Below are 25,249 nucleotides of genomic sequence, written 5' to 3' on the forward strand. Positions count from 1 at the left end.
ACCTTTAGAAACCTCCCTTCTTCAGGGGGAGATTTATTAGGTCTCACTGCTGTGGAATGATCCCACTCCATTGACCACATTATTGCCGTAAATTCATTGAGAACCATCTCCCTTTGGCAACGATGCATGAAATTAATGGCTGTCTCTTTAGAGAAGTAGTTAGAAGGATTTGTAATGACAAAGATTTTGAAATAACAATGGTCTCATCTGCCCAGGTTCCCCAGCTTTGCAGCAGCAGAACCCCATGAATATCCTCATGTGGCAGTTGAATCAAGGGAGATTAAAGCTACAAGAGGCAGCTCAGGCCCCAAATAGTACTTTCTTTGGGTTTTTCATCTTTCCTAGGTTATGCCCTAGGAAAACTGAGTCCCAAAATCTATAGCTGGGTTTCTAGGGTCTCATAGACACCAGGTAAGAATTCCCACATTATAAAATGAAAATAAGCATTTTCCACTTGGGCAGCCTAATAATTAAGGTGACCATGTGTCACAGTTTATGCCTGTTGTCCAAGTAATCTATTTGAAAGTTCCCCCTTTTACTCTCAAAAATGTCCCAGTTTGGCTGATAAAATGTATCATTGTCCTACTATGAGCACGTGTTCCCCCACTTAAGCTCACATACCCCTACTTGCCCTCAGCACTCATCCAGCATCCCCCTCATAAGAGGAGCTAGGCTCCATAGTGATATATAAATTAAGCCTGCAGCTTCCTTCACTGGTCCTCAGACTCAGATCCAGAAAGCTCCTGGGGCCAGAGACTGCCCAGAGAACAATATCACCTGCACAAACTCTTCTCCAAGAATCAACTTCCTTTGGATACCATCTGAATGTAGCCGTTCATTTGCATTTGGAATTGCTCTGGGTATGTACCCGGGCAGTGAGAAGTGAGGAGGAACTGGGTAGGGAGAGTCCTCAAGAGTCTGGGAGTGGGTAGGCTAGACAAACAGACCCTGCTTGTGGAGCCTGAGGGTGATGACCACCACCTGCCTCTGGCATTTCGTTGGAAGATTGTATTCCTCAGACTCCAGGTTTTCCCCCTACTTCCCCCCAGTGCCTCCCTCCCCCTGCCCCTGTCTGGCAGTTGCCATGACAACACAATGTCTGAGCACTTCTAATTACATCTGTCTATTTCTCCTAGAACCATACCGAGCCACGCATATGGAGACTTCATTAGTCCAGAGTTTCTTGCTGGGTTTTAACCCCTTCTGCATTCCCTGGGCTGGAGAATAATTGCCAGGATGCTTGCAAACTTGACAGATGCTTTTCAGCTACACTACCCCAAAAGATTCCCAGGGCTTTGTCTATGTCTTTAAAGAGGAGACTTAGGCTGCTCTGCTATGCTGGGTCTCTGGGTCTCTGTTCTATTTTGTTCCAGTCAACCCTGCCTTCTTGGCTTTCCCCCTACCCTCTTGCCCCCTCCATTCTGTCAAATGGTCTCAGCTCTTGGTTGGACATCACAATTCTTTTTCCGCAAGCACCAGGGGAAATAAATCACTCGGGCACAGCTAAGTCTTTGCCCTGCCCTGGCAACTCGCATTTCAGTGTATTCCAGCCCACTGCAAGGTCAGCCTAGTGGGTGAGCCAGAGGAGAGTGGCTAGAGAGATTCTCAGACTGGAGGAGGGGTAGAACAAGGCAAGAAGCCTCTTTTTCTCATGTAGGAAGACTGACCATCTTGCCTTCCTTCTACCTCAGGGCAATGTCGGGTGGGGTTCCTGAGAAGAGGTAACACAAAACAGCTGCCTTGATAATAAGCCCATTTTCACAATTTCTCTTGGCCTCTTCTCAGGTGCTTCTCTTCATCTCCACTTCTCCCTGGTATAGGCCACCTTGTTGGGCTGCTCTTGGGTGGCCTGTGTGCTACACTGTGAAGTCCCACCCAATTTTGCCCTCCCTGAGGGACCTCATATTTCTGCATGACCTCATCTTCCACCCTCCCTCCCTCCACCAGATTCTCATTCCCTCAGCGTATCAGCTAGGTTATATATTAATTGTGAACAAGGACATGTCTGAAAGTCATTTCAGTCCCCCATTGTTCTCCTGTCCACTTCATCAAAACACACACACACGCACACCCCAGTGTCTTTCTGTGGGTCTAAGACAATCTCTAATTAGTGAAATTCCAAGCTAAATATTTATGGCCTGGTGGAAAAGAGTTGGGTCTTGAGGCTATTTCCCCAAAAAGACTGGTCCTGGAAGGGGGCAGCCCCAGGAGGGAAGCTGGCACAGGGGCTGGCTTTCTGCCCCTGCTCCAAGTCCTTAGGGCAGTGGGGTTCAGTCCCCCTTTCATACTTTCAACGAAGGTTGACTGAGTGTCACAGGGTGCTATGCCAGGACCTGTGACAGGAGTCTAAAACATAATCCTTGTCCTTTAGGAACTTATAGTTCGGAAGACAAAATCTGCACAATCAATTAAAAATTTTTATAAGTGATCAAAAGGAGTTCATACAGAGAGGAATGAGTGTTCAGAGAAGGAAGGAGGAATTCATACCAATCAAAAGGAAGAAGTCACTGAGGATGGAGTGGTGTGACTTGAGCTGAGCTTTGAAGGACAGGAAGAATTGGGGCAATCCAGACGATAAATCAGACTTCCCAGATGGTGACATTATTTTTTTAGCTGGTCCTGTGGGACATTCTTTGCCCATCTGAAGGTTAACGAAGCAGATAACAATACCTCATGGTGTTGACATTTTCAAAGGGTAATGAGTTCTCTTTTCAAACGTAGAACCTCAGGTGCCCCATACCCTTCATTTTAGTCTGCTGTGGCCACCTGCTCTACTCACAGACACCTCCTGAAGCGCCTGTAGCCAGAACACCTGAGAAATGAGGATTCTTGGAGGTGAGAAGGCCAAGTAAACAATGAAGTCACCCAAAAGAGAGGAAGAAGACTGAGCCACGTGCCAAAGACCTGGTTAAGTGTGGCCAAGTAGGTGACAGTGTTGGCATTGGTGCCAGGTCACGTGAACCACCTTGGAGAGTAGTAGATTGCCTTTCAGTTTTAGGGAGAGCCCTGTGCAAACTGGGATGATGGAAAGGAGCCACAAATGGTTATCCCCCAGTTCAGGGAAGGTGCCCAAGTTCTCTGCCACATTGGATTCCTTCCTTAGGACTTATGTGATACCAGGAGCTACCTAAATTGAGAAGAGCCCAGGCCAAAAGGGCTGGTGAGGAGAACTTGTAGCTCTTAGCCTGTATTCATATCTCTTCTGCCTTCCACCAAAGCAGGGGAATAAATGCTATGTTCCACTCAGAAGTCCAAAGAATGTGAATTCTCTTTTGTTCAGGGCTTGGGAAGCCTGGGGAGGTGGAGGGTTGGCTTGCTCGGGAAGGAGTGCCGGGAATGTGTGGGGATGTTGGTCCAGATGTGGCCAGCACTGCAGGGGACACTTCTAAAACTGGCTCTCAGAACTCTTCCACAGCGGCCCTAGAGCTGTCTCCCCTCTTTAGTTGAGGGAATTGGGACTTAGGTGTGTGGGTTTTTTTTTTTTAACTTTAATCAACCATTTTCCTTGAACTACATGTGGAAATAATTAGAGCATGAATGCTGAGTAAATGTAAGTCCTGGCAGTCCCAGACATACTTCAGTGACAGGTTCTTGGCAGGAATGAAGAATTGTGAATCTCATGTGAATTTCCTTTAGCCATTCTCTCCCTTCTTTTCTTCCCTTTTTTTTCTTGCAAGGCAAACACAAATAGAATAAAAATGTTATTAATGGCATTCTGGGGGAGTAGAGGGTTCCAACCAGTTAACTAAGAGTGAAATCAGGCCACTCAGTTGGGGTCCCATTACTGCTCCCCTGATTTCCTCTGCCATGATCCAGGAGGGAATGAAAAAGCATTGCTTATGAAAATCCTTTGACTATGAAATCCAACTTTAATTCCCCCACCAAAGCCCAGCAAAAACCCTGAAACACCCTCAGGAGGGTCTATACATAACCAATATCTTTAGTTTAGTTGAGGTTAGTTTCCTTGGGAGATTAAAGTTTGATATTCAGGAACACCTGAAATAGTAAATTCCTGTGCTTACTAGGTAAGAGAATTCTAACAGTTTAAGGGACTTTGGCATCATCAACAACACTTGCATTTATAGATGGGGAATCTGAGGCCCAGAGAGGTCAAGCACCTTGCCCTAAGTCACACAGTGTGTTAGAAGCAGAGACATGTCCAAGGCCTCTCTCCAGGCTCTTGCACCAATTCTCTTTACATAGGACCTCACTGCCTCTGCCTGGTCTGACCCCTGGGTTACTGATTCAGGTTTTAGCAGAGGTTTAAAAGTTTCTCTGTGGGTTTTTTTTTTTTTGCCTACTTCCCAATGTTTGCCAAAGCATTTCTCATGCAGTGCCATTCATCATCCATTTCTAGGAGCTCTCTAGACTTCCTGGTTTTGCTCCCAGTTTTCTGAATGTGCCTACTCTGCTTTCTTGGCTGGTCTGCCTTCAGAGCCCTCATACAGTTGTGCAGGCTCTTCACTGCACAAGGAGGTGAGGGGGGCTGAAATCCAACCCACACTCTGCTTGCCAAGCCCTGTAACCTGGCCCGGTGTTGCATCTGCCCAAAGGGGAAGACACCTTTTCTGATTTGCACAAGGACCCCATGGGCAACCTGCCTTCCTTCCTGCTGCTCTCTGTGCTCATCTTGTCCCTTTCTCTCAGTTGCCCTCAGCCCTCCATTCCCATCCTGTCGTCCTGAGCTCATTTGTTCTCATCATCTACACAGATGATGTCCAGATGTGCACCTCCAATCCTTTATTTTCAACTTAGTGGGATGTTTTACTGTCCCTTTAGACTAATGTCCATAACTGACTCATCATTGCCTGCCCCCCTTTCATTCAGCCCCTTCCCAGGGCTCCACTCTGACAGACACACCAGCAGCCTTCCAGGCTCTCAAAGCCAAAGATCTTGGCAGCTCCCTGGATTTTCTCCTTCCTCTCTTCTGTCTGGTATGTTGCCAGATCCCCTTGTTCTTTAGAGATTGCTCTTGGATTTCTTCCTTTCTCTGAATCCATGTCACTACCTTCCATGAGACTCATCACCCCAGACTCTTTCTAGCTGGTTTCCTTGTGCCCCCAATTCCACCTGACCTGTTTCTTCCCACATACCACCACCCAACTGTTCTTAAAACCCTCCTGCTCAGAAACGTACAGATTTTCTGTCCAGATTCTACCGTTCTTCAGGACGAGTCCCACCTCGTCCATGAAACCCTAAGGTCATCCCCATTTACTTCAGGACTGCATTGGTCTGTGTATGTTAGTTTCATCTCCCAGACTAGGTTAGAAGCTTCTGTGAAGGCAGAGGCCACATCCTGTACTCTTTTAGAGTCTATGCCACAGGACTTGTACCATGCTGGTCACAGGCTGTTATCCTTTTTTTTAAAATAAATTTATTTATTTATTTTTGGCTGCGTTGAGTCTTCATTGCTGTGCGCAAGCTTTCTCTAGTTGCGGCAAGCAGGGGCTACTCTTCGTTGTGGTGCGCGGGCTTCTCATTGCGGTGGCTTCTCTTATTGCACAGCACGGGCTCTAGGCACACAGGCTTCAGTAGTTGTAGCACGCGAGCTCAGTAGTCGTGGTTCACGGGCTCTAGAGCGCAGGCTCAGTAGTTATGGTGCACGGGCTTAGTTGCTCCACAGCATGTGGGAAATTCCCGGACCAGGGCTCGAACCCGTGTCCCCTGCATTGGCAGGCAGAATCTTAACCACTGTGCCACCAGGGAAGCCCCTGTTATCCTTCTTGTTTGTTGTTATAGGCATTATCAAATATGCTTTCTGAGAGGTCTAAACTCCTTGCTTTGGCTTTCACTGAAGAAGACTAGAGGACTATCCATACCCTCTGCTTTGTCCTTTAAAATGGACAAGTCTCAGGCAGATGGTTGGAAAACAGAAAATGAATACCATGCTCAAACCTAACAGACTAATTCAGGGTGGAGAGTGGTCTGGCTTAAATGTTTCCATTCAGGTTTCTGATGAAACTGAAGGGTGAAATTGTGAAACCAGGGAACTTACAAAAAGCACCCTTTAGGAAGACTGCCACACTATCTTGGGAATTCCCAGGGGTCACTCTGAGGACTATTGACAGATAGTGGGGAGCCCAATAGCCCCTGTCACAGTGGCATCATTGCATGTGCCTGAGTTGGGGAGATAGCATGGCACTCCACAGGAAGACACCCAGCTCATTGCTGTGGACCATGACCTGAAGGCGTGAGAGCAGAAATGCCTACCTACCTCAGTCACAGCACAACTCAGAGTTACAGCCTTCTCACTGCCAACGGGGATGAATACTCCACCCTCACAGACCCTTGTGAGATTATTTTCAGTCCATGTGAAAGGGCCTAATATATTTCTAACTCTGTGCTTACTAAATGCCGCTATTTGCTTATGCTATGACTGGACAAGACCATTGCAGAAAACTGAACTTACCATTATATAGAAACCAAGCATCCAGTCTGCCATGCTGTATCTGGGCCACCTCAAAAAAGTCCTAACATATGGAGGGGGAGGCATTCCAGAGGTGGCACATGAGCAGCTGGGAAGGTGAAAGGGCTTCCATATGAAGATGGCAGTGTAGATCCTTGTGTGACAGGGCCAGCACTTAAGAGAATGTGACAGAGTCTGTAAAATAACAAAGGCAGTGGTTAAGGTAAACAGCTTTGTCCCATTTGAAATTTGAAAGTAGGCATTTCCAGGCACACAATACATTATCACATAATGAGTAAAAAATGTGCTGTCCTGTAAGCTATGATAGAGGCTGAACATAGAAATTAATACAATGAAAAATTAGATAATTCTTGAATGACAGATCCATAATAGAGGTTTTTTGGGGTTTTTTTTAATCTTAAGGCTAATCCTCTTGGGGGTGATGCAGCCCTTATTTTGATATCATAAAGCTTAGCCATGCCTTACCCCAAACATCCTGAGTGCATTGTCACTGGCCACTGACACTGACACCAACCTGAAGAACCCCAAATGACATTTAATGTAAAAAACGTTTACTGAGCATTTTTCTCTGGCAAGACAATGTGGTGAGTCTGTGGGAAGCCAAAATGTGCAGGCGTTTAGTCTACTTGAGATACGCTTTGTGTGCATAAAATATTAAATAGGGCTCTGACTAAGAGACTAAAGCCCTCAAAGCCTTCTTGTTTATGGTGAGTCAGATTGACTGAGAAGCTAATTAAGCTTCAGTTTCGGTCCTTTTACTTGTAAGGCCCACTTCCAAAGCCCTGTGCCCAATTTTGCAGTCATAGTTGTATATTCTTTTTCTTAAGCGGGGCCCCTCAACTTGTTTAAGCTTCAGGCCCCACAAAACCTGGGTCTGGCCCTGGTGCCTAAACCTTAAGATGAGGGATTGGTTGTGAGCACCCACGAGGGAGGGACAAACACAGTGCCTATTGCCAAGCGCATCAGAGCAACTGCTAGAGTCACTCCTTCCTCCTCTTTCCCGGAATATGTAGGACGCAGCAACACACTCTTCAGAGAAAAAGAATCAGAGAATTGAGCAAGCTCACATGATGCTCCAGCCATATTTCAAGGTCCTGAAGTGGCCTTGCTTTCTTCCTGGCTTTCTGAGGCCTGTGCTACTGGGTTCCATTCCAGAACGGCCGTCCCAGCCTGTGCCCCACCCAGGTCTCCTGCTCTCCCCAGTTCTGTGAATTCCTTTGTCCCCAGCTCTGGTGCTCAGCGTATCTGAGGGGCCCTGGTGTTCCTGTGAAGTTTCCATGACTAATTCTGGCAAAGCAAGGAGAGCCTTTCTCATGTCAGCAAAGCCTCTCTGTCACAGAATAGTGGCAAGGGGAGCCAAAATTCCACCTTGGCATACGTAGCGCTGTTTTTTTCAAAAAGAAAGTTGGGAAGGAGAAAAGGGATGGAGGGGACAGAGCCGACCCAGTTCACATTAGTGAAGTGATGATGGTATATTAAGCTGACACTTTTACGGCTTTGCTTATAAGCTTCCTCCCCTGCCAAAGCACACTGTTCTTCCAGAAATTGTTTTACTTCAGAAGACTTCTTTTAAACATTCGAAGCATATTTTATGTTCAGGCTTAGTGCTGCTCAGCCCAGAGACTCAGACACCCTGTCACCTCTACTGGTGGTTTTGCAAATAACTTGTTTTCCCATGGCTTGCAAAGGATCTTTTTCAAGTGCAAAGATAATTTCTGTTGTTTTTTTTTTTTTTTAGACCTTGGATCCAAGACAATACCTTTTCTAGCTCTGATTTGTAGAGAGGCAAAGTGGTTTAGTGGAAAGAGGGCTGGAATTAAAGTCTGGAGACCTTGGGCCAGGACCCAGGTCTGTACCCATGAGGTCTTGGACCAGTCGATACAGCTGTGAGCCTCCATTTCTTCTTTATCACAGGATGTTACATCTGGAGGGGCCTTAGAAGTAACCCCTGCCTGCGTATCCTAAAAGGTTTTGAAAATAAAAGTAATAGTAAAAATTACAGACTCATCAAAATTGCTATTCAAACAAGGTATCATTATCACCATGCAGTGGCTCAGAGAGGACATTTTTCCCTGGTAAAAGTCAGCAGTGTTCCCGGTCATCTTTTACCAAGGGGAATTTGAATTGTGCAGATTAACATGAGACCAAACCCCCAGAGCATGGCTTGCAACACATAATGAAAACAACATAAAAGCAAGTCAGGGAGAGGATGTAGAAGCATAAAGCTAGAAACTTGATGTTTCTCCATAGGGAGCAAGTATTTTGTTGATTTTTCTCAATATAGCATGGTGGCCTCACTTCCAGAACACACTCCCTCTCTCCAGTCAGTCACACAGGTATATTCAGACTACCGGTTCACATACCTGTGACCTCACACTGCCAGAGAATATTCAGATGCCAATGTCGTTATCTCTACGTAGATGAAATTCTCATACAACTTTCGAACCTAATTCCTAAAATTGATATGGTAGTAAAGCAGACAATTTTCTTTCCATTGTGAGAACTGCATTGTGCCTGTGACTCCCCTGTGCCAGCCCTTGTAGCTGTACCCTCTCCCTGCAGCTCATTTGACTGTTCCCCATAAGGGATTATCAAGACTCTGGGGTCAGGCTGACCTGTGTTACGGTTCTGACGCAGCTCTAGCTAGTTATGTGGACTCTGCACATCACAGAGCTTTTGTGAATCTTATAATTCCTCCCTATCTGTTACATGGAACTAAAAATATGGAAACCTACACAGACGTTGTGAGGACAAAGAGATCTGTGAAGAGCCTCACTCAGTTGTAGGTGCTCTGATTAATACTAGCCCTAGGCCCTGGTCACCCCCCCAACAAGACTGCAGTCTTACACCTGGCAGGTTTTTGTCTCCAGCCTCTCCAGGCTGCCCTGCGCTTTGAGTCGGTATTTCCAAGCTGGAAAGGACCAGACGCAATATTCGAAAGCAACCACCTTCATCATGTCACCTGCCCCGTCCCAAACTTCCCAGGGTCTTCACTGTGCATCAGATCCATGGAGAGCCCCTTGGATCACCTGGCCTGACCCGCCCCCTGCCACCTGCCAGCCCCACCTCATCTCTCTCTTCCTACACTCACACACCAGGCAGCATTGTCCTGTGCCTTGAGCATGTTCCTGCCATGTTTATCCCCTCTCAAGATGTTCTCCCCCACTCAGAATCAGTCACTCAGCAGACGGGTAAGACCACCTACCACTCTGAGGAACTACTCAGGAGCCTCAGGGATGCTCCTGGCATCCCTGCTCGCAGAGAACATAGGGCTTGGAGGAGGGCTTTCAATGACACAAAGAAAATTTTGAAAATTTTTTTCCGTACTGATTTCTACATGATAGCATGCCTGTGAATGGTCAGAATAGGGGGCTGGGGTGCTGTGAGGGCTTCAGGTTAGATGTTTTTTCCCAAGTCAGCAAATCCCTGGTTCTTGGTGTCCTGATACCCGCAGGGCACCCCGCCCATTCTCCCACCCCACTTTGTCACATCTCGATTGGGAGGAGCTGCTGAAGCCAAAGCTGCGCTTCTGCATTGCGGCTCCAAGCTCCATAAGACAAAGAGAGAGATTGCCCCCTATTGACAGATGTGCCGCCTGCAAAGAGGAACGCTGTTTAGCTAGCATTTCTCTGTGGTCTTCAAACACGATCACAGGGTTGTTAGGCCCTTGGTTTTTTCCATTCGGTCAGTGCTGCTCTCAGTATTATCATTCAGTGTAAGGAAGGATGGTTGGGGACTTGACAGCCCAAGGTGATGACGGCATCTCGGTGGGAAAATTGTATGAAAATCAGTTGCCCACTGTAATAACGGCCGCTTCCTGTTGTGGGGCAGGCACTGTGCTGCATGCAGTACATCTCATATAACCCTCCCAGAGTCCTCATGGGGATTAGTGTTCCCATTCTACACACTAGAAACTGAGGTTTAAAGACAGTACCTTGCCCACAACCATGGTAAGTAAGGAGCAGAGGTGGGAGGTGGACATCAAATCTAACTCTGTCATACCTTTAAGCACTTTCTCCTGACATTTGCTAATGACGCAAATCAAATCCCCATCATGATTTCCTTAATCTTCAATCTTATAGATATGAAAATAAATCAAATATAAAAGACTAGTTTTCCCTTTGGTTGGGTACAACCCTAGCTCTGCCACTTGCTACTTATTTAACCTCTTAAGGCTTAGTTCCCTCATCTATAAAATGGGGATAGTTATGATGTCTGATTTATGGTGTTGTCGTAGAGCTTAAACAAGATCCTGTAAAATGAAAATCACTTAGCAGGGCGCCAGGCATTTATAAATAGGAGCTTAGTCATCTATTGTCTGAAGATCTGGGTTGGAATCCTAGCTCCTCATTTTTAGCTGTGGGACCTTGGGCAAGTTACTCGACCTTCCCATTTTCAGTTTCCTCATCTATAAAATGTGGTTACTAATACGCATGTTTTTGCAGGGCTGTCCACAGTAAGATGAAAGTGTATGTATGAAAACGCTTTGTAAATTTTAATAGTACTATTCAAATATTAGTCATTATTTTATGTAAAGGGTATCTGTTTCTTTAAATGGATTTTTGAGAATTATTTCTGAAAAATGACTTGGGTTGAGTTCGACCTATCAGTAAAAGCTTTTATTTTTAATACTCACTAAAAACAAACATAAGATGAAAAGAGGCTCTGTAAATGCCACAGGTTATTCTGCAGGAAACTCTATAATCATTAAAATGAATAATACTTAACAAGTTTATGATGCAGTTCCAAATATATTATCTCATTTCATCTTCACAAGGTAGGGCAGGTATTTACCCCTATTTTACAGATGAAGAAAGCAAAGCTCAGAGAATTGAAGTGACTAATTATGGACATACAGCTAGTAAGTGGTAAAGGCTTGTGGGACTGTCTGCTGGTGTGCCTTTGAGCGTAGGCCTATGTCTGAGCATGCTTTTTTATGCAGTAGTGTGTCTTTAACTCACGTGACACACTCACTGGGGGTATATATTTGTCTGTAGCCCTCAGCATGTTGTTTCATGAAGGGGGAGAGGAGAAGGTAGTCTTATCTGAGATTTTTTTTTACACTGGTCAGCAGTAGCCTTTTCCTCTTCATTTTTAGAGCTGCTTGCCATTCCCGGGGAGTTTCCAAGAGGGCCCTGCCTGGAGAATATACTCGATTTTATCTCCACTCTTGGTTTAGGAAACAACAGCTCTCCAGTACCCCCAGCCTGCTGGGAATTACTTCCTCTTTCTTTGCTCCCTGCCAGCTTTATTGAATTCACCTTAGCAACATCCAAAAGAGAATGGGTTTAGCAACAGCTTGTGAACCAATGAAATGTGAGCATGGCAAGGGTTTCTAGACCAATGGGAGCCCTGCATGACCGGCAAGCTGGCTCAGAGAGAAAATAACCTAGAGTTTGCAGAGCAGCCTCCGGGTGGCAGCAGACCAACTTGTATTGGACGTACGCTCTCAGCTCTCAACGTCCACTTGTTTATGCCTTCCTTTGACCTTTTCTTGGATGTAAGACATTTACCGACTATAAGAATTTTACAGTTACAAGCTTTGTGGCTGCGAGTTCTCTGCATGACACGGCAGACATGGCCTGAAGGATGCAATCTTAGGTTCCATCCCCCATCTTTACTATAGCCAGTCCCATGACCCCATCCCAGCCTCTGCCATCTTTGCTGGTTCTTCCACGGCCAATGCTACCCCAGTGGGCAGGAGCCTGGAGGCACTGGTGATTGCCTGTCCATCCAGTCAAGAAAAGGGCTCAAGAAATCATTCTCCTTCGTTCAGCCTCCACTACTGCTGACCTGAGTGGCAGATGAGGTAGGGCTAGCTTTCTGCCACCAATTAATAGGAGGGAAGGACTGTGTCACTGACAGATTAGTGCCTGTGAACACCCACATCGTCAGTGGCACAGACCGGGACCATTCCCTGCCTTGTCAGTTTTGCTGCATATGTCTGAACACGAATGTCTGACCACAAGTGGTTTGAGAACAGTTCTGTCTGTCAGGTGATTCTCTGGCCCTCTTGGTCTTGAAGCCAGAGGCAGATATGGACAGGGGCTGCATAAGACCATGTCGAATAATAGCAGATCCATGTTTCCAATGGTTTAGCCATCCTTCTTTGGCCTTTTGAGATGGCAGTGCCTTGACCGCTGCTCATTGAGATTTTGGTCCTTCAGATATCCGTATTTCTCTCAAGCATTTCCACTTCTGCCTGGCTTGCTCTTCTTATCCTTTAGGAGTCAGTTAAGGCATCTTATCTTCAGAAAGTCTTGTTTGAGTCTTACCTTCCTGTTGTTAACACTTCCTCATTGCTTTCTAGAGGTCTCTTTATTCTGTTTCCTTGGATAGCCATGGAGCTTCTTGAGGACAGGGACTATGCCTTTTTATCTCCAGTCCTTAGCCTAGTCTTGGCATTTAATGGGTGCTCAATAAACGTTTTAGAAGAAAGGAAGCATGCAAGAAAGAAGCTCTTGCTCTTTGAGAAACAATCTTAGAGATTCATAGGTAGCTGGGCTTGAGAAGGAGCAGTGCCAGCAAGATTGATGCTGGCTGTTGGGGAGAACTTCTGGCTGTTCAGGACCCTTCGACTCTAGGCCACGGCCCGAGCCTGAGAGATAATCACCACCATTGGCTCATCCGGAGATGGGCTCATCTCACTGACAGGGTTTCCTTGATGATTTTGTGTTTTAGGAGGAACCAAGGAGCAAATCCAAGATCTGTGCCAATGTGTTTTGTGGAGCCGGCCGGGAATGTGCAGTCACAGAGAAGGGAGAGCCCACCTGCCTCTGCATCGAGGTAAGTCCTGAGGGTGGGAGCCAGAGGACGGTGGCCAAGGCTAGTGTGGTTACCTCGCTGGAGCTACCAGTCTGCAGAGCAGTGCCAACGATTGCATCATCTTTATAAAAGCACACCTTGTCTATCTGAGAGAAGTGAAATTTTTATCTCAGAAGTTAAAAATCAGATGTGAATGTAGGGATATTTTTCCTTTTAAAAAAGGTTTAGCTTTGGGCTTCCCTGGTGGCGCAGTGGTTGAGAGTCCACCTGCCGATGCAGGGGACACGGGTTCGTGCCCTGGTCCGGGAAGATCCCACATGCCACGGAGCGGCTAGGCCCGTGAGCCATGGCCGCTGAGCCTGCGCGTCCGGAGCCTGTGCTCTGCAGCAGGAGAGGCCACAACAGTGAGAGGCCCGTGTACCGCAAAAAAAAAAAAAAATGTTTAGCTTTATAAGAGTTTTAAATTACAAAATTAACAATTGCTTTTTATAAGTCAAGTAGTACAGACATTTATGCAAACATAAAATTAATAATCTTCCCCATAACCCTCAAATCCCATTAGTCTGAAATAACCAGTGTAAACAGTTTGGTGTATATTTGTTCCACATGGGTTTTTTTTCTATGCAACTATAAACATATAGGGTTTCCCCCTATTTTATACAAAAATGGGATCATAATATAGACAGATCTAGATATATGCAACTTGTATCTTATACTCATTAATATATAACAACAACCCTCTAGCTCAGCATGTATAGTTCTAACTCATTTTTTAATAGCTCAATATTTAGTGATATACAGGAACCAGATTTATGTAGTCATTTTCCTATAGATGGACATTTAGGTTGTTTCATGGGTTGTTTACCACTACCAACAATGACATCTTTCTACAAATCTTCTTACATGCTGCTGGCTTTATCTCTGTAGGATTGAGTCCCACTGGGGCATGCTAGGTCAAAGGATATGCATATTTTAAAATACTAGATGGAACGCAGATTTCTCAGGTTTGTTTTTGCTTTTAATGAAGTTTAAAAAACAAAGTGACCTTTTAAGAAATACTTCTTTTGTAGGCAGGATTCTTGCTCTTGGCAAACATAAATAGCCTGGATGTGTGCCCTTTTTTCTCCTTTCTGTCAAATGAACCCAAGACTGGAAATTCATCTGTAATTCTACAAGTAAATACACCCACCTTAGTCCCCTGTTGAAAGATCCTGACCCATTGTCCCAGAAAGGAAGTCCCCAACTCAGAAACCTGCAAACCAGATCTGCTGGGGACTCTGGGATGTCCTCACTAGTGGTGTTCCTGGCCACTACGTGGCCACTTAGGGTCCAGAAACCTGCTGTCTAGCCTCAGCTCGGCCACATATCATTGTGTGATTTTAAACAAATTAGTTGCCACTGGATGCCATAAAGACAGACCATGTTTGGCTTTGCTCAGGGCCAGCACATGGTAAGAAGCCAATGGTGGTAAGTATTGGTTAAAAGAAGTTTGTCTGTCTGGGCTTTGTTTTTCTGGTCTATACGTTGGAAAGGTTGGGCTACTTTCCAGTTCCAGGGTTCTGTGTTCTTTTACCACCACAACTACTCTTTTTTGCTTTAGTGCCTTTATTAGGTCTGAGCAGAACTTGCTCCCCCCTTACCCCTTTCAAAAACCATGGAAGTCTCGGGCTTCCCTCCTGCCAATGCAGGGGACACGGGTTCGAGCCCTGATCCAGGAAGATCCCACATGCCACTGAGCAACTAAGCTCGTGTACGACAGCTACTGAGCCTGCACTCTAGAGCCCACGAATCACAACTACTGAGCTCACGTGCCACAACTACTGAAGCCCGCCCGCCTAGAGCCCGTGCTCCACAACAAGAGAAGCCACCGCCCGCGCACCGCAACAAAGAGTAGCCCCCGCTCACTGCAATTAGAGAAAGCCTGTGCGCAGCCAAAAATAATAAATAAATAAATAAATAAATAAATAAAATTTAAAAGAAACAAAAAAAATCATGGAAGTCTAAAGAAACTGAGCTTGCCTGTCACAGTGGCACTTTATATAGTATAGCCAAAGTAGAATCAGGTTGCCAAGTGAACCTTAGTTCATTTACTATCTAGTCCTTCACAAAGACCGAGGCACCCCCTGCCCCTGCCTCACAGCAACTGTTGTGAGATTAGGAGAAAAACAAAATACTAAATAAAGCAAGAGAGCAAAGATTCTTGTAGCAAGACCCTGGAACAAGTGAAGAATTGGGGTGATGGGGGTTGAGCTGTATGTGCCTGCCTTTCAGTCTCTCCACATTCCCAGCTCTGGCTGTTTTGTGTCGTAGAATGTTGGAATTTTAAGGGATCTTAGATCATCCAGAGACATTGATTGATTGCCTTTCTACAAAGTGATAAAGTGATAGATAATCCAGATTCCTGACTTCGAATAAAATGCCCTTCCTGCTAATTTGATAGGGTTGGAGTAGGGGTAGAAGAGATGACCCTGGGCCAGGATCAGCACAGAGCACCACGAGGGGCTGCAAGGTGATGTGGTCCCTCCAACAATGAGTGGGGTAAGGTCGCTGATGCCAGAGCTGAGGCTCCCTGTTGCCCTGGCAGGATAGAAGGCATCTCTGCTGGTGGGGACTCCCCTCACAAGATGGCTCTGTGTGCGTGTGCACGTGTGTGTGTGTGCACGTGCACACACACTAACTCAGCCCTAACTATACCAACATCCTCCGCGGTCTGTTTCAGCAATGCAAACCTCACAAGAGGCCTGTGTGTGGCAGCAACAGCAAGACCTACCTCAACCACTGCGAGCTGCATAGAGATGCCTGCCTCACTGGATCCAAAATCCAGGTCGATTACGATGGACACTGCAAAGGTAAAGAGTGCTCTCATCACCACATCACAGCTCCAGCTGGGGAGCCATGGAACGGAGCAGTGTGGCCTGGCTTCCTGGAGTCCTTTCCGCCCTGAGCATAGTGCCCAAAGCTGTGGAGACCAGCCAGTTGCTTGGAGAGACATCCCCTTGGTGCTCATGAGCCTGCTGGGTTTGCCCTGGGTGGCCCAGGCCTCTACCCTGTGCTTCCTGCATCAGATTCCCAATGTGGCTTTCAGCGCTGTCTGGAGATGGATAGTGGATAGGGAACCACATCAACAGTCAATAATATGGTAGTATTTAACTGAATTCCGTACCTTTTTAGAAAGCAGATAAATTTCACATATCCTATGCTTTTTAAATTTGGGCACCTCTCAGCCCTGATAATATTATATTTCCTCTAATTCACACTCAAACCATTGCTATTATGGTAAGAGGGAAGGGGTCCCAAGCTTGTTGCTAACTAGACACCAGCCTCCTGGCCAGCCTTGAACTTCCTTGGAGAAATAAGAAGCTGTTTCCCACATGTTGGTCTCCATTTCTTTGTCCATAATGATTCTGTATGAATTCTCAAACTCCCAGCAGCACCGCCCCCTCGCGAGCTAACAGTAGGAGGTGTGAGATCAGGAGGGTAACTCAGTGGCCTCAAAATGTCAAACAAAGCAGGGAAGCAAAGATCCCCAAACATGGGACCTGGAAGGAGAGGATATAAGGACTCAAGACGAAGTGATGGAAAGATATAAGTGGCCCCCTTAATGTGGGCAGTTTTAATCCTAGCAATACACAGAAATTTCTTTTTTCCTCACTTTGCATTATGCATTTTCTCCTTTTGTTTTGCAGAGAAGAAATCTGTAAGTCCATCTGCCAGCCCAGGTGAGTGCCTGTTTTTTCTACAGTGTGCATCTTAGGAAGGAAATTCCATGTTCCACAATGCCTGCCAAAGCTCACAAGATCTTCAGTGTGTCAGAACTTGTGACCCAGAACTGGTCGCTCCTCAACATAGCTCACAAAAGCTGCAAAACTGCATTTTTTTGTGCTTGTCACGGGAAGCAGCTGGTTGGGTCAGAATGTTGGCTGTGTTTTCCATTTTTGCTGAGTAATGATTGAACTGCAAGGATGGGAAAGCCACCAAGTCCCTCCTTCAGTGCTCTGTGAGACCTGCGGGTGTCACAGGACAAGGGGAATCAAATAGGACAACTCGTTTTGAAAGGGGTGATTGGAAATGACAGTGAGACTCTTTCCATGGTTTTCTATGAATACAAATAAAATTTCCTCATGATTTATAGTTACCAGACTCTTTTAGCATACACTTTTCCTTAGATCCTCACAATAACCTTGTGAAGTAGCTTTTACTATAATTACCTTATAGATGAGGAAATCTAGGCTCAGAGAAGTTAAGTGAATTTCCCTGAGTCACATAGCTAGGAAGTGGCAGAGTGGGGGAAAGTGCCCATAGTTTCATTTCCCTGGCTCAGTGCCCTTTTCACATCCCAACATGTGTTGCCTCCAGGAATTCCCTTTTGCCAAGGCTTTCCCTTCTCTGCTTCCCCATCCACTGGCCTCTCAGCCCCACCTGTTGTTGCCATGTGGCTTACAATGAACAGCTGTCCAGAGCAGGGCTTCAACGTGCCCTTCCTTGGCCTCATTTTCTGTTGTTCATATGAAGTATAAAATTTTAAGTGGGAGAAGTTTTTAAGTGAGAGAGTCGAAAAGCTATATAGAAAGAATCAGAAATCCAGTGCATAAAGAATTGTAATGTTCTCACCTATTCGTTTTTTATTTCAGCTCATCTTTGAGCCAAGAGAGCTGTTCTATTGATTGATTTTTCTTCCCCTCAGCTTCCTAAAGTTAATGAAAATGTCCTTTATTTTTCTTTCTTTTTTCTCGCCTTAGCAACATAATCTGTTTCAACATTCTCAAACTTTATATTTTTAGACATGAGCTTGAATCCTGGGTTAGATACTTTCTAGTGTGTACCCTGGGCTGACTCCTCTGTAAATGTGTGTAATAATCCTGTTTCCCTGGATTGCTGTGAGAATTCAGTGAGATGACACGTGCAGACTCCTGGGCACTGAGTCCCCATGTACGCGGTGCTCGGTGACATTGGGGTCCTCACTGCTTGGCCTGGCCTCCCTCCCCTTTCCTGCAGTCGTTTGCTATCAATCCAACCGCGATGAACTCCGGCGTCGCATCATCCAGTGGCTGGAAGCGGAGATCATCCCAGATGGCTGGTTCTCTAAAGGCAGCAACTACAGTGAAATCCTAGACAAGTACTTTAAGGTAATCCAGAGTTGGAGTCAAAGACGGTTCAGCCCGGAGAAAGGGAGATTTCCTCTCCCATTACCTGATCACATCTTCCCAGACCACAAGGAAACGTAAACCTGCATAGAGTCCCTGAGTTTCTTCATAGATCATTCCATGAAGCTGTGACAGACAGTGGGACTCCAGGAGTCCAGCCTTTGGGATCTAACACACATGGGCTGCTCCCTTTGGGCAATTAAAGCCACAAAGGTCTTGGAGAGCCTGTCCATGAAAAATATGGCCAGGCTGTATCCCCATCCTCCATATGACACCTTGTAGAGCTGCCTGCCAATACCCAAACCCAGGCCACTTCAGCCTCTTTCCCGCCCAGTTTGGCTTTTCTCTAAGTCTTTAACTTGACCATCCATGGCCTGCAGAGTTTCTCTTCATCTGAGGAGAGTCAGTGGACTGGTATTTCATGGGTCCAGAATTCTTCATGAACCTAGATATTGCTGTTCCCATTGTGTTTAGTTGAAGAGACAGATCGTTCCAGTTGGAGGGAGGAGAGATGCTGCTTTCAAAGAGGAAAACGAGGGAGGAAATAGTATTTAGCAATGAGTAGGGCTGCCATGATGTGGAGATCTTTCAGAGAGCTTGAGACAGTTGTTGGAAGAAGCAGTTAAGGGCGCTCTTCCTGCTGACTGATAAGGACATAGTCGCACACATAGGTACATCACACCCAGATAAACATACCACACACAGAAACACAGACATACACACACCACATACAGAGATGTGCATGCCACACAGAGACACATCCTACACACACGTTCAGGTGCCCGCATTCCCGCACCTGCACAAAAGCCCCCCTCGCTTACAGACACACACATCTCTGGGTAGATGCCCTTGGAGGCTCATCCCCAGACGGACGCCCTCACATGCCCCCAGGGTGTGTTGCAGGCCTAGCCAGCCCGGACTCGGGGGCGATGCACACACACAAGGGACTTCTTGGCACCTCTGTGGCCACTGAATGTGGTCAACACCTGCCTAGTCTGTGGCTTCCTCTTTCTAACTGGCATCATGGACCCCACAGATGGAAACATATCAGGTTGGGTTGAAATAGGATATTGGTCATTTAGGACTTCATATGTGTTACCGTCTTTAGGTAGAAGTTTCTCTCTGTGACAGAAAGTAAACCTCTCTGGATTCCAAGTGTTTGAGAAGAGAAAGCACAGCCTCTCACTCTGTCTTCTCTCTCAGCTACTCCCACATTAGAGAGCCCTGGGGGCAGGGGTGTTTCCTTGTCTACAGAAAGGAGCCAGGAGAGTTGGACATGAGCAGAAGGTTACTTAAAAGAAAATGATTTTTCGGGCTTCCCTGGTGGCGCAGTGGTTGAGAGTCCGCCTGCCGATGCAGGGGACACGGGTTCGTTCCCCAGTCCGGGAAGATCCCACATGCCACGGAGCGGCTGGGCCCGTGAGCCATGGCCACTGAGCCTGCGCGTCCGGAGCCTGTGCTCCGCAACAGGAGAGGCCACAACAGTGAGAGGCCCACATACCGCAAAAAAAAAAGAAAAGAAGAAAATGATTTTTCGAAAGCCAAGTGAGCAGCACCTGCTGGGTCGGTGGTGAGCAGTGACTTTGCCATGGTCATTACAGCCCAGGAGCCGTGGGGCCCAGGACACTCTTTCCAGGAGACCTCCTGGGACCTTGTAACCGTTAGTGGTGGCCCCTTGATGGCACCCTGCCTTGGGCATCACTGGCAGCTGCTGTTAATTTGATTCTCAAGGACCAGGGCCACACACCCCCTCCACACATCTCCACCTCCTGTGGCAGTAACTCTCTAATAGGCTCCCATCTAAACACTGCAAGGCCACTTGAGAAAGTAGCTTTTCTTTAGGGCGTTCTCATGCTAACCAAGAAAGCTTACTCCTGACTGACAAACAAATGCTCGCTCTTCCCAGTGTCTTCCGAGAAAACAGGGTTTGCACTATCTACTTGTTGATGATTATCAAAGAACCATATGGTGCAATCTTCAAAGGGAGGCTTCTTCCCACTAGGCAGACAGCTGCCTGTTGCTGAGAGATCAGTATCTCACAGAGACTGTTTCTGAACCAGTGAATTGCCTTCCAGCCCAGTCGGCATTCCTTACATCAAAATCAGTTGCAAAACAAATCTAATCGGAATTTGGATAAGAACCAGAATCAGACTCTCATCTCAACTGGTGTTTCAGTCACAATTTTTAGACAAAAGCATAACAGAGTGAAGAGGGGAAGACCGGGTAGAGAGATCCTTTTATGACCGTGTCACACACATACACCCTGAATTCCTGGTGGCCAGGGCTGAAATTGGAGCCAGGGTATAAGTACAGTGACCAGAGATCTGAGACCTTTTCCTAGGAATTAGGATGAGAATGATAACTAGGGATTAAGCAAAGGCCTACAGAGTTGTTTTATACATACCCGTCCTACATACCACGGAAAGATTTACAACCTTAGAGTGGAATGCACATGACACATGACAGTCATGCAAGGAGAGTCAGTAGCTGTATCTTTCCCTTCTACCTGGAAACCTAGTCAGACTTTTCTTCCAGAATCCCTTCCACCGTCTGGGAGCCACTTTGAAAGTAACATGGGGGTGCTGATTATTTCCCAGGGTAGCAATATGAGGCAGCCTAGGGAAAGAATTTTGAAAAAAACTTTTTTTCCACTAGAACTATTTAGGAGAGCAGCAGTATCCAACTTGGACTTTGATCAGAGCCTTGAAATTGCCACCCTCCTCCTGCAGCTAGGGCCTGGGCATCCTGAATTGTCCCAGATGGCTAAGGTCTCAGTTTAGCATCTTGCCAAAGGGAGGACAGTACTGAGCTCACTACACCCTTGCCTTGTGCTCATGGGGTGTGAGCTGGGTCATGAGGACAGGCTGCACCATCTACAGTGTAGCCTGCAGCATAGGAAGGAGGGGTAGGGGGCTTGCACCACCTCCACGGGCAGGTTATCAATGCAAGTAACATGCAGGGGCCTTTGCCTTTGACTTCTCACTGATGAGGTCAGCTAGGTGTACCAGTGTGAGAAGTAATCACTGAAAGCAGGCCAGCGAGGCTGGAAATCAAGCAGCAAGAAATGGTCCTGTGATTCCCAGAGTGAGCTCTGAGGGTCACCTGCATCATTGTTCCCAAGCAGCTTGTTAGAAATACACATCCTGGGCTCCAACACAGATTCTGATTCACAAGTTTGTTCCATGATCATTAGGGTTTGAGAACATAGAGTGGTGGAGTGAAGTCAAGAATGTCTGGAACAGGGTCAGGGATGCAGCTACAGAGACCTCTTAAGCACCCCCAGGCTCCTTGGACAGTGCAGGCCTAGGTTCAGCTGCCATCCTGAGCAGGGTCTAGGATTGAAAGGCCCTCAGTGACCTCTGCCCAGACACTTTGACTCTCTCATCTTGGGGCACAGGTGCCTTCCTTCTCTGGGTGCCCCAGGGCTTCGAACATTTTTTGCTCAAAGGGCAGAGCAGGGTTGGACGGTGTCAAGAAGAAGATGAACCAGAGATGGGTCAAGCTGAATGGGGGAATGATAGAGCTGGGGTTTTACAAAACGCTCCTGAAAGGTCACTTTGTCCCCTTTCTAGAACTTTGATAATGGTGACTCTCGCTTGGACTCCAGCGAATTTTTGAAATTTGTGGAGCAAAATGAAACCGCCATCAACATCACTACCTATGCAGACCAGGGGAACAACAAGCTGCTTAGGTGAGTGGAGTGAGGGGGTAAGGGAGAGGTCCACGAGGGAAGGCTGGATAAGAGAAGGGATTTGAACCCCTTCCTACCTGCAAAGGAGCCACCAGTGTCAAAATCAATGTGAAGTAAAAAGCAAAATAGGGATTCTGTCCTGGTCTCTGTGAACGTTATGATATCTGATCAAGTAATTACTGTTTTTGGCCAGAAATTGCAAGGAATGGAAGAAAGTAATTTTAAAATAAATGATCAGGGCTTCCCTGGTGGCGCAGTTGTTGAGAGTCCGCCTGCCGGTGCAGGGGACACGGGTTCGTGCCCCGGTCTGGGAAGATCCCACATGCCGCGGAACGGCTGGGCCCATGAGCCATGGCCGCTGAGCCTGCGCGTCCAGAGCCTGTGCTCCGCAACGGGAGAGGCCACAACAGTGAAAGGCCCACGTACCGCAAAAAAAAAAAATAATAATAAAATAAAATAAATGATCACATCAGACCAAAGTTGTTTCTGAGTGTCGTGGGTGATGTTTTAATGTTTAATTTTCTTCAGGAATTACTTTAATGTTCTATTTAACGATAGGTCTAAAATAGCTTTAGTTCTGATTTTAAGATAACCAGTGCTATTTCATGTAGAGAACTCTAATTGTTACAAATGTAAGCACGTTCCTCTCCTTTTCTGGTATTATTCCAGAGTAAATATTAATAAAAATTAACGCCTAAGAAACTTCTGGTGTGGTTCCAGTATACTGGTAAGAATTAAAAATAGGAAAAGCACCTATTTGTTCAAAAGATTTCAAAGCATGAAACCCAGATTCTAGGATTCTTTCCTAATAATAGCCCATGACCTTAAAGTATAATATCTGTAAATCCTTCTTATTTTGATAACCTGAAATGAGGTAATATTTTACAAGTTCAACATCTGATCCCCATAATACCCCAGTGAAGGAGGGCTCCTTGTTCCCATTTTACAGATGAGAAAACAGGTGCGGGAAGGTTGAATAACTAGCCCAAGGCCATTTGGGTTGTAAGTGGTTGAGCCAGGACTCAAATCCAGGCCAAGGGGAGAGGGAGGGAGCTGGAGTTCTAGAAAACTTTTCTGAAAGATCTCTTAGCAGAAGGGTGATAGTGGTGATGCTGGCTTCAACTCATGTTCTTTCAAATCACACATGCATTTCATATCATCTGTTCCTACCACTTCTGTTTGATTTTTCTAGTTGGGTTGACTTGACATGCATAGCATGGGGAAAGGCAACTGCTAGTGGAAGGTATGCAGGTGGTGAAACATTTGCCAATCCAAGTGGACAAAACCATCCAGGAAACTTTAGTCATCTTGGGCATATCACTTGAACAACTTGAGTGATCTGACATCCCATATAATAAACTAAAGTTTAGATGCTTACAGGAGTCGGGACGCATAATGGTTGTAGGAGGTCAGTGTAGAAACGTTCTCTTTAAATAGTCCCCTTGGCCACCTGTGGAGGCCTAGGTCTGTGTAATCCTGATGCTTAATTCCTTTCTTTGGGACTGAAGCTGAGGTCTTGCTGACACGGTTCTCCTGTGTTTCGTTTCAGAGGACTCTGTGTCGATGCTCTCATTGAACTGTCTGATGAAAATGCTGACTGGAAACTCAGCTTCCAAGAGTTCCTCAAGTGTCTCAATCCAGCCTTCAACCCTCCAGAGAAGAGTATGCCTAACCTAAGAAATAGGGATGGGGTTGTAGGGAGTGGGGACATTTAGAGGCGGCCAAGATAGAGGGGATCGTGGAACTCTCCAGAGCTTACTAAGAAAATTCCCTTCCACGATTCTAGACTGGGCGCCAGCCCAGCATCTCCGAGCTGAGATTCAGGTCCAAAAATCTTCGGGTTGATGGTGGCGTTTGCTCAGATATGGTGCCTCTGAGGGACAAGCAGGTCTTGTCTGGGAAAGGGGTAACATGCACAGACTATAGCCAAGACGCCCTGTTCCACCCTTGCCCTAAACTCTTGCCTCTTATTTCTGGTCCTGCAGAGTGTGCTCTGGAGGATGAAACATATGCTGACGGAGCTGAGACCGAGGTGGACTGTAACCGCTGTGTGTGTGCCTGTGGAAACTGGGTCTGCACAGCCATGACCTGTGACGGTGAGCTGTGCACCTCACACAGAAAGAAGGGACGGCACGGAGAGAGCTTCCTTCGTGAAATCACCCTGAGAGAAGTCAGGGTGGGGATGGTGGGGGAGAGTGCAGTGGCTGGGTCCCAGCAAGGAAACTGGGGAGCAAGAGCCTGGCTCATACTTGTAATGTCAGAGCTCTCAGGGGGCAGCATTGAGGGCAAAGCACTTAATGCCAGATGCATTATGTTGGAAAGTCACTCCAGAGGTTTGGAACAAGAGAGGTTCGAGACCCAGGACAAGATCAAATGTTGATAAGAGATTAGAATGGTAATAATAATAAAGCAAATGCATAAGAGTGAGAACTACATGCATTTCTTCTAAGCACTTTACATATTAACCCACTTAATCCTTATGACAGCTTAGGAAATCCTATATGTCAAAGACTTAGGTGGTTGGAAGACAAAATGACTCTTGCTTGCCATCCATGCCAAGCAGGAAAAGGAGGCATGTTCACAGACATGTTTGAATTAACAGCATTGGGTCCCCAAAAAGAAAGTTGAGATAGTTGAGACATGGGCAGGGTGGGTTGGGAGATAGAGATGTCAGGGAGAGTTTGGGGAGGAGGGGGCCGTGCACAAGTCAGCATCACCACTATCACCCTTCTACAAAGAGATGTTTCAGAAAAGTTTTCTAGAACCCCAGCTCCATCCCTCTCCCCTTGGCCTGCATTTGAGCCCTGTCCCAGTCACTTACTACCTACGCACATTACTTTGGAGGTGTCCATTGCACTGGGACACTTGGTAGAGAAATGTGGGTAATTCACCTCACCTTCCATATGGTAAATGGGAAATGAAATTGAGAGCCTAAAAGGTAGGTATTAGTGGGATCCCTAACCGGCCTCCCTCAGCCACCACTGCTCTGAGCCTTGGTTCTTCTTACAGGAAAGAATCAGAAGGGGGCCCAGACCCATACAGAGGAAGAAATGACCAGATATGTTGAGGAGCTCCAAAAGCACCAGGTGAGTTGCAGCCTCCATGCTGGTTCAGGTATCCCTGTTGCCACCAGGCCCTTCCACCACTCAGACACTGCGTGACTCCGCTGGTGACCAAGGAGATGTGCTCTGTCCCATACAATAGGTCCCGAACGATATACCT

At 46.4% G+C, this 25,249-nt stretch overlaps 1 protein-coding gene across 1 annotated transcript in view; it reads left to right on the top strand.

Moving 5' to 3' along the window:
- FSTL1 (follistatin like 1) overlaps positions 1-25,249 on the top strand; it is a 51,999-nt gene that overhangs the window by 20,467 nt on the left and 6,283 nt on the right. The window contains exons 3-10 of the mRNA XM_082624260.1: positions 13,109-13,213; positions 15,912-16,041; positions 16,879-16,911; positions 18,188-18,318; positions 21,909-22,027; positions 23,577-23,689; positions 24,013-24,123; positions 25,037-25,113. Of these exons, the coding sequence (XP_082480386.1) occupies positions 13,109-13,213; positions 15,912-16,041; positions 16,879-16,911; positions 18,188-18,318; positions 21,909-22,027; positions 23,577-23,689; positions 24,013-24,123; positions 25,037-25,113 (819 nt within the window). The remainder of the gene's footprint in view (positions 1-13,108; positions 13,214-15,911; positions 16,042-16,878; positions 16,912-18,187; positions 18,319-21,908; positions 22,028-23,576; positions 23,690-24,012; positions 24,124-25,036; positions 25,114-25,249) is intronic.

Source organism: Mesoplodon mirus, assembly GCF_964341445.2.
Source record: "Mesoplodon mirus genome assembly, chromosome: 6".
NCBI lineage: Eukaryota > Metazoa > Chordata > Mammalia > Artiodactyla > Ziphiidae > Mesoplodon > Mesoplodon mirus.